Below are 10,123 nucleotides of genomic sequence, written 5' to 3'. Positions count from 1 at the left end.
CCGGCTAAGAGAAGTTAATTACATATTAACCGAAGGGTATACTACATATTACGTTGTTGATTTTATGGCCCAGCACTTGAGTAAGCACCCGCTTTCCTTTTCACGTCAATCCTGGTCTAGCTCGATGTCCAAAATATAGAGTTAAACCCGTTTTGCAGATGATTGAATCATTCAGATGCAGACACGGATAAGAGGACTTTTCGATCATAATATAGAGATCACCAAATTAGAAAATAGAAAGAAGTTAGACCAAACTTGGTACAATACAAACCGAATAAACAGTTAGTTTATTTATATAAACAATCCATTGATTTTTTTTCATTGGTTATAATATTAGTTTATAGTTGCAAATAATATTGTAATATGAAACACGCTATCTCCACCAATGCGGCACTGGCGATATAAACAAAACTGGAATGTTAACCATATCCTGTTACTGAGAAGGACAATCAAACGAGGAAAATATAAATGTTACGTTGTTTAATTTGATATTGCTATTTCCCTCACTACTATGTCACAAAATTACAAAAAAAATATCTAGTTATTCGATAAAAAAATAATGATATTTTTAATGAAATAAAATAAATTACTTTTATTTTATAAATAAAAAAATAAATCTTCTGAAATTGTCTTCGCCTTGTATGCCTGATTCGTACTGCCACCCGTCGACTAATCTTTATTCTTTTATATATGTAAGTTTACAGAACAATAAAGTAGTTTTCTTTTCCCCACCTTTCTACATATATCAAAGCCTTTTGGAAAAATTGTGGAACAAGTGTTTTGAATAAAATATATATAGTACAGATTTTTAAACATTTATTTGCACATAAAAATAATCTGATTACATTATGTATTATTTCAACAAAAGTAAAACAAACCTCAGGAGAAAAGTAGGGCAAGTCTAAAATTTTTTGTAAAAGAGATTCTCTACAATCAATATTGTTTCGATGCATTTGCAATATAAGGTTTTTAAACCAACAACCATGCTATTGTGTATAATGCTTACCCTATTTTTCCCTAATTTCATTAATTTGTCTATAGTAGTATACATTTATTCACAATTGAACCGTGATTTAAGACATATTAATGCTATATATTAATACTTATTTTAGCTCTAAACAAAATGCAAAAGATATTCTTATGGCAGCTCTGAACAATAAATCTGTGAAAAATATTCGACAGATTAGACCTACAGAAATAGTAGTACACACATTTATTTAATCAAATAGAACAGAAAACAGCATCCATCAATCTTTATTGCTATTGCCTGTTTTAATTATTTGTATTGTCGATAGCTTTCGCAGATAACTTTGTTATTTTACAGATTTTAAAAAATTATTACATATATTACAAAAATAATTTTTCATTTTTATCTTACTTTGGATGAAATGAAACATTTTTACATCATGAAAATAAATGCTATGTAAATAAAATTCTACTAATAAAAGTACTTAAAGATATTCTACTTTTATATGGAAAACACAGTGAAACATTAATTTTTGCAGCACATTTTAAGTCATATTTTACTTTGAGACTGCAAAGGTTTAGAATGAAAATAAAAACAAACATATTTAAACATCAATTCCATGAATAACACTAATTTTAAGTATATTATTAAAATCTTTTAATTTCTCTGATAAAAATGAAATTCCACTGTATTCAAAAAGTATAATTGTATTAATCATTAAAGCTCATATTTATTTTTGATTTGTTTGATATCATCATCTGAACAACCCTCTTTTTCTTTGCACCTTTGTAGAACTTTTGATAAAACTGAAAAACATAAAAAATATTAAATAAAATAACTATGGAAAAATATACAAATTTAAAAAAATTATACCATTTTTATCCGAACTGCACAGAAACATTGCTAAAGCACTAAACCTCTTGACTTCCGAAAGTGATTTTAGATATTTTATAGATGATGTGAAGTCGTTTTTGTTAAAATCGACTCCCTCGTGTATTACATTTAATATTTCAGATAAAACGTCGCTCTCTAATGAATTTTGAAATATTATCGGCAAATCAGTGGGTTTGATGGCCTGAAAGAAACATTAAAATTCCTGCATGTTTATATTATACATAATTAAAGTCCATACTCTGTCTGATATGAAGTCAATATACGTTAGTAAAAAAAATACAATTATTGATTCACTCTTCAAAGCATGTATATATCTTTAATATAATCATCACCCATATAATATTATTGATGCAATTCAATGTGTTAAAAATTAACAATTCTCAGAAAATACTTTATTAATTTAATTTATCATAAAAAATAAAAACTGGAAAGCATACAATGTAAGCTTCAGTCAAACATTGTAAATTATCTGACTTGATAATGTTGTAAATTATCTACTGACTAGATAACGGACAGAGATTACTTATAAAATCAACGTACCTTCAAATAAGAACTCAGATCTTTATCCCTGCCTTTGAGCAACCTCCAATCGGACAGAAATTGGATAGACGATTTGGGTACCGAAAATTTTTCTATAGGTATATCCGATATTGTTATTGTTTCAATTTCAGTTTTATCTAATTGGATGGATTCACTTTTTCTAATAATACAAGAAAGCTGCTCTTTTGATTTTTCCATGGGCGCGTCCGATTTAGCTTTTGTTTGGTCTTTTAATACGTCAGGCTTAATTTGGGTGATTTCTTTAATGACACACTTATCTGCGGACTTTAATCTAGTATTATTCGGTCTAAATGTTTTACTATTCAAATGTTTCTCTAATAATTCATTTGATTCGTTGCTACGAGATTTTAACAAAACAGATTTTACTACAGAGCCTTTCGGTACTTCTACGATTGGGATTCTCTTCAAATGTTTCTATAAATAAATTAAAATATATTATTAACTGTAATATTACAATCGATGAACACGATTTTAGTAAATTACTTTGGATCTTAAATGTGGAGGTTTATCCACAGCTTGTATTGTTTGAACCTCGCACAGCTGATTAGGTCTATTAAAATCCAATTTTTCATTTTCTATTTCATTAATACTCTCCAAACTCCCGTCGTTCTTTTCAGACTCCTTAGAATCGTCTTTCGAAATTGAATCATCAGAAAAGAACATCTTTTGCGGTGAATCAGAGGGTGTTGTTGCCGGTGATGATTTTGAATTTGGCTAAAAAAAGAAAACGATTTATAATGACATAAGCAGAATAATTTAATGCAAAACTTTTAAGTTATTTTTTCAAAATATAGAGTACTAAATAAACTAGATTTTCTATACATGTTTTCCCAATTTAAAAACACGACTTTCTGTATTGTTATACTAATCATAAAAAATTTATTAACATACTCCTTTTGTTCCCATGCGGCTAACGAGTGAGGCTAATTGACGCTTTACAGCTTCGTTGTTTGGTTCAAGTTTTAATAGTAAATTGAGATCAGATGCTGCACGACGAAGAGAGCCGAGACCTTCACGGGCAGAGCTGCGACGTAAAAGAGCTTTTGCATATGTTGAGTCTAATTCTAATGCAGACGTGCAATCTGCTTCTGCCGCATGTAAGCTATAAAGGAAAGAGACGATAAATATTTGAGTCCAACTTTATAAAATACTAGAATGCATACTTTTCTTTTTTTAAATGACACAAAGCTCGATTTGCAAAATAAGTAGCTTCATATCTGTAGAGTTCAATTGCACGCGTATAACAAGATATAGCCTCCTCCCATTTTTTGGAGCCAACAAAGTTGTTCCCCTGAAATATATTTTTTAAATATTACAATTCATACAAAAATAATTCAAACAGACTAGGAAAATAATCAAACTTTTTCTTTTTCAAGGTTGGCTTCTTCTCGGAGCTTTTGACTTTTGACATCATCAATTTCATCCGTATTTTCAAAAGAAGCTTTTTTATCCAAGCCATCGCAAGCTTCATCCTGAAAAATTGAAATACATACATTTACTGAGAAAAATTACAGAAACCATGTCCATTTACATACTGTTATTTGTATTATAAGCTCGTAATTAATTTTAACTCATAAATCATTAAACCTGAACCTCTTCTCTAAATTTAAAATAAATTATTCCTTTTTTGCATTGAATTGGTTAAAAAATAATATTATTCTTACAGCATCAAATTTCTCCCATGCAGAATAGTCATATGAAGATATACGCTTTTCAGACTTTTTTGGTTTAGAAGAAGATATCGCCTTCTTCGGTTCATTCCTAACTGGCGGTAACTCCTGAAATGTTCGTTAAAAATAAAATAATAACTAAAAAGTCAGACGATGTTAAGAACTGGAGCTAACACTACATACTATAACAATAATTATTATAGCCACTACTATTTTAGGATATCCAATAAATCATTTTGCTATAAAACCATAAAAATGCAAAATGAATGTCGAAAGCATAATATAAAATATTAACAATTGCTTCGATATAAAAACAAGAGGTAACAATACTTTCAACGATGAAAGGAAAATATTTGTATAATGCAAAATCACCTAAATGCTTAACAAGGCATTATAAGCGAAAAATGTAAATGATATCAAATTATTACAAAATAATCTCATAGCAGTATATTTATTACTACCCGTCGACAATTTGCCTGTGTATGTACATATGTAATTCCATTTAAGAATGCACATGACTGCATATTGCAGAACAAGTTTAACAAAACTAAATTATATATATAAGACAGCTATTATTTTTTTATAAATGATAAATATATTTGATCATAACAGTTCTCATTTATATATTTTATTTTCTTAGTTTCGTTTTATTTGCCAGTAAAATAGGTGTGGCGACCACACAAATAGGTCCACATACAAAAAAGGGCAATTGTCTCATTGTTAATGACTGTGACCAAAAACGTTCATTAACAATGAGACAAATATTATGGCACAAGAGGGATTTCTTTTGACCACAAAACACAAGTCGTTAAGAGAATCCCTTTGTGACAAAACGGCTACGGACGCAATCAATCACCACCTTGCAAACCCTTTCCGAAGAATTCGAAAGTCCGGACAAGCAAAAACTCGCTTTCGAAAAGGCACATCCGATTTCTCGAGTTCTACGAAGCGACTGCAGCGATTGGCTAGAAGATCGATGCACAATTGCGATTGGCCAGCAAGCGTGCAACCCCCAAAGGATAAGAGACGGGCAAGAGACGGGCAGAGAGCCAGCGACGCAGACGATCCACCCAGCCAGGGAGAGAGAAGAAATATCAGCAACCATCCGAAGGAACCAGCCACGCGCCATCACCGACAGACCAGAAGATCACTCCTGGAACTCTTGAACCACCAGCCGCTCGAAGAGTCACACCTGATACTCGCCGCACGCAGGCACAAGAACCCTGAAAATCATCTACAGGCATCACCACCTGCGCAACCTTCACCGCAGTCGGGAGAAACGTCACGCCGTTAATCGTCCATTTCTCACATGTAAATATCACTTAATAAAAAGTCCAACTAGATTCACACAAGTCTCATTGGCCGCGAGGTCAACCACCCCTAGGGCTACCTTAAATAGGATAAAAAAATGGCAAAATGTTAATGAATCAGTCCGGGTTATCTTTTTTATGCAGCCAATGACTGCTAGGAGTCGTCATCAGAAATGTTGAAGAATCTACTCCCACCTATTAAGACAGACAAATCCGGTGATTCGCTTTATGTGCGAATGAGCCAAAGGGAGGATACGTACCTAGTGCAAAAAATTGTATGAGTATTTTCTAGTCCCCCAACTACACGTACTTAAATAGCACGTTCCCAATTTACCGTGTTATTAGTGGGTCTACTGTATATATAACACTTTTATTGTAAAATTTCGTTAATTTATTTAACATATTTTTTACATATTATTCGACTTGTATATTATAAAATTAATATATTATTTTATAATTATTTTTTGTTACATTAATTTATTTGGTACTCTTCAACTTTATTGGTATTATTTTATATAAAAATCATTTATATTAAATGAAATTAAAAAAAAAAATTATATAAATATAATGTCTATTATTTGTTATTTTTTCAGTTATCTGGGGTACCTCAAAACAGTGAATGATCGACCACCATACATGTACGGCGATACCACTCAATGGGTTAAAATCACTTTAATAGCTGGGCAAAACACATTTTATTTGGTGACAGAGTACACTTTATCGCGCGTTCTTTTTAGAGTGTACAGGATCACTTGCGTCAAAGCTTACGCATGCAATCACGAATTCTTATATTTTGCGATTTTTTAATATGACAGTTCTTACATGCGCAATTAATAATATTATTTTAGTTGATAAGGAAAGATTGTCCATGTAAAGGTTATTTGCGTACAATTAACCGTGTGAACGTGTGACAAACACGCAAGTTTTAATGGATGTAAATTTGTGAAAAAAAATTCTAGCAAGAAAAATAGTATATTGGTTTTGCAAGAGCTGTTGAGCTTGAGTTTCGCGTAGCTAACCTATGTTTCACAAAATGAAAATAATTTCAGCACTGTTCAAAACATCCAGTCATCTGCAACTATTCATATCATCAACTTGGAGAAGATTTTGGGCATATAAGCCTATACTCAGCTTAAGACAAGTAATTAAAAACATAATAAATCGCCCGTTGGTGCGTGGAAAGTTTAGTTAAAAATAATTGTAGGTTAGGCATACCTTAGAACCGACTCGGACATCGGTCTGGCGACGGCCCAAACTTGCCTCCTGGCGCTGCATGTCTTGTTCCCAATGACGAAGGTCGGCCACGAACGCCTGTAGGTCGTCGGCGCCGTGTCTGGCCTTCTGGATCGCCTCGCAAGCGGATTCCATGTCCACCACGGCCACCCGAACCGCGCGTTTCTGTCACTTGACGCAGTGTTGCCACCTATGCGAACGGTGGCGAGCGAACGACGACCACTATGGACCGAAACATTACATTATTTCAAATTATATTCAAATCTACGAATAAGCCCGCGTATTTGATACTATGTTTTTCTTACGAATTATATTTTAATATTTAAATGGGGTAATAACGAACAATTTTTATAAATTCATACAGACTGCAAAATACGCAATATTTTTCAAATAAATTATATATCTAAAATCGTTTCATTGCTGCTTATAATTATTTTTGATAGTTTTATGAACGAGACAGCAAACTTCAACGACTTGTGAATATATATATATCTATTTACAAACACCATTTCAAAATAACAATTTTAAATATCAGGGAAGCATTTCTCAGCAGGTTTCAGGAGTTTAAAAACAGCAAAGCGACCTTAGCATTCGTCAAAAATCCTCTTAATGCTACAATAACTGAGTTGAAATTTTCTCCTTTTGGCATTGACATTGGTAACTTTGAAATACAATTGCAGGATTTAAAAAACAAGGAAATATGGAGCTCTAAATTTCAACGTCTTTGTATTGATTTAAAAATATTGGAGAAGAACGAATGTGATCTAAGTTCACAACACAAGTGGTCTGCTTTGAAAGACCTGGAGAATAAAGACATGATCATTTTCAACGTCTGGAATAGTATTCCTGACTCTTACGATTAGCTGAAAAAACTTGCGTTTGCTATTCTTTCCCTTTTTGGTTCTACATATTCATGCGAACAATCCTTTTCAAGCATGAACTTTATCAAAAGTAAACTGAGAAGTCGTCTTATTAATGAGAACCTAGAATCATGCCTAAAATTAAAAACAACAACATATAAACCTGACTTACTGAAACATTCCAAGGAGATGCAAGGACATTGTTCGCATTAAGTGTTTGTCACTCATTGTCATGATTTAAATTTATGGATACCTTACTTTCATAATATTGTTTATCAACGAATAAATCTTTATTAAGTGTGAAATCAAGTTTTATTCAGTGTACCCTTAATTTAATGAAGGTCTAAAATTATAATAAAAGTTTACTAAATTAAAAAAACAGATTTGGCTCTCAGAACTTTTTTGAATCGTTGTAATGTACATATTTGGCTCTTCGGCCAATAAGTTTGCCGACCACTGGGTTAAGCCAATGCTCCTCAAGCTTGTTCGACTTTTGGTGCCCTTGCTAAATTCAAGTTTTCCTAAGATGGCTTATGTAAAATTATTGATGGAACTTTGTGAAAGCAAATATTTTTTAATTACCAAGTAATCATTTGTAGAGGCTTCTGCAAACAGTTATTATTAAGTGGATTACTGGTTTGCACCAGGTCCGCTAGACGTCGAGTCAAATAGAAATAAAATTATGAAACTTTTTAATAGCTGCTCCCCAGGACCCACTAATCCTTTTGAAATCAATTGTTCAACGTGCCTTTTATTTGTAATCCATATACGAAAAATATTTAGCTATTTTTCTTAAATTTCTATCTATGTTTATTTTAAAATAAGTTTTTCATTGTTTTAATAGAAATAAAATATTCTAATTCCAAATACCACATTGAAATGTTTTCTAGAAAATTACAAGAGATGTCGTTAAATAAATTTATATAAATTATGGAAGTGAAAGGTCGAAAATATTTTTTAATATTTTTATTTACTTATCAAATTTAAGTCTGTAGAAGATATTGTTAAATAAATGAAAGGAATACTACTGATAAATCGCAAGCATAATACGACATTCTTTATGTTGAGACAGTTTAATGTGTTAATAAGATTTAACTTAAATTACAAACGCGGTATATTTATATTAATTAAAACATAGTTAGAGCACAATTTTCCCTCAACCTATCTAGAAATTAAAAATAAACATTTTTGATAGTGAATATGAAATTGCAAAATTTTTTTGATCTATTTTAAGATAGTATTATATTTTTATTTCGTTTTAAATACTATACAAAATAGTCTAAGCTACGAAAAATTGTGTAAATTAAGTAACTGTTAATTTGAATGTTACTTGAAAGCAAAGTTTTAGTGAGTAAAGAGTTTTTATAGATGATAATATAACATGATTTTTTTTAAGTTAATAAATTAATTTGTTGCATTCCTCACGGGCGCAGGCCGAAAAATACGCATTAAAATGCAAATAGTTTGCATATTTAACATACGCAAAAAATCACAGCTCGACTACTGAAAAGCGTTCAAATGCTTCGGTTATATTTTACCATGCGAGAACGGTAGTAGAAATAAGAGTGGGTGGTTAGTGGTGGGAGCCCAGCGTTCGCTCTAGCTTTAACCAATTTCTGCAGATCTACTATCACTACCGATTCAACAATCGCATCAAACGGACACCGGTTAAACCAATCAACAACAATATACACACAGTCGAAAACCTGTTAATTTTAACCGACCGTTTTAACCGGGGATAATGTTACGTTTTAACAAATCGAATGTTTCAATAATTGTGATGTGGTGATCGATATGCGACGATGCATATTGGTACATCGATAAAGTATCGTTGATCTCACATGGATGGAGCTTTTCTGAAGACCGCAACGAGTCCGGGAAGACATGAGAGCCTTCCTGACAATCTGTATCTTCCTGATAGGACGCGTTGCGGCCGCACCGTTCGACGAAAACACAAAAGTGAGTCATGATTTTCAGTTATTAATTAATTAATTTAATAAGTATAGTCGTTGGTATTAACGTGTAAATTTTCTCGTCTACGTAATTGTAGTGCATAGCTACATACGATACTAAGCTGCAGCATAATTATTTTGTTATGCTTTCTTGAAAGTAGGTACGATAAAGCAGCATTTTCTGATTCAACAATATTTAAATAAATAATATATTTTCACGCGTTTTAAATTACCATTATATTATATAAAATATTTTAACACTAGTTTATTAATTATCAATAAATTCCATTAAAAATTATGTTAAAAAATAGCTTCCAAAGTTTCAGTAATGTGCTTATCGGTAAATTAAAAAAAAAGACAGACATCGTTTATCTTTTATCATCACGTACATAAATATGTAAATGATGTATATACTTTTATAGAAAATTGTCTTTATTAAAGAAATATTCATAATTAATTATTATATGAAAAATCTACATATTTTATAAATGTATACATTTTTATATATAATTCACTTTTATAACTACATATATCTACATTTATAATAAAGTTTAGTATATTAAATAAAACAGTTATTTATAAATAAAAGTTAAATAATTTTATCAAATATATAACAATTAAAAATATATTTTTTTAAATAATAACGCGAAAAAATTTTTAACACTATTGGAAAAAC

General features: G+C 31.1%; 2 protein-coding genes across 4 annotated transcripts in view; one reads left to right on the top strand and one right to left on the bottom strand.

Annotated features, from left to right (window-relative positions):
- stl (ADAMTS metallopeptidase stall) overlaps positions 1 to 10,123 on the top strand; it is a 137,338-nt gene that overhangs the window by 74,173 nt on the left and 53,042 nt on the right. The window contains exon 1 of one of the 2 annotated variants that reach the window (XM_088191735.1): positions 6,851 to 9,454. The exons of the other annotated variant lie outside the window; for it this stretch is intronic. Within the exon in view, the coding sequence (XP_088047861.1) occupies positions 9,380 to 9,454 (75 nt within the window). The 5' untranslated portion in view covers positions 6,851 to 9,379. Of the gene's footprint in view, positions 1 to 6,850; positions 9,455 to 10,123 lie in introns of those variants that run through there. 2 annotated transcript variants of the gene reach the window in all.
- Positions 800 to 6,802, bottom strand: LOC148231930 (RNA polymerase II-associated protein 3-like). Of its 2 annotated transcripts, XM_088191737.1 has the most exons (9): positions 6,618 to 6,802; positions 4,087 to 4,200; positions 3,784 to 3,894; positions 3,586 to 3,713; positions 3,314 to 3,524; positions 2,906 to 3,136; positions 2,402 to 2,836; positions 1,841 to 2,042; positions 800 to 1,773 (listed from the first exon to the last, which is right to left on the bottom strand). In XM_088191737.1, exons 1-9 carry the CDS (start codon positions 6,768 to 6,770, stop codon positions 1,685 to 1,687), a joined length of 1,674 nt encoding a protein of 557 aa, XP_088047863.1. In that variant the 5' UTR covers positions 6,771 to 6,802; the 3' UTR covers positions 800 to 1,684. The 2 variants fall into 2 exon arrangements, with proteins under 2 accessions (XP_088047863.1, XP_088047864.1); XM_088191738.1 differs by lacking the exon at positions 4,087 to 4,200.

Source organism: Plectrocnemia conspersa, unplaced genomic scaffold (assembly GCF_051122295.1).
Source record: "Plectrocnemia conspersa isolate PC_06_02 unplaced genomic scaffold, ASM5112229v1 ptg000009l, whole genome shotgun sequence".
Lineage (NCBI taxonomy): Eukaryota > Metazoa > Arthropoda > Insecta > Trichoptera > Polycentropodidae > Plectrocnemia > Plectrocnemia conspersa.
Note: the sequence above shows the minus strand (reverse complement) of the source record. Positions and strands in the feature narration are given on the sequence as shown.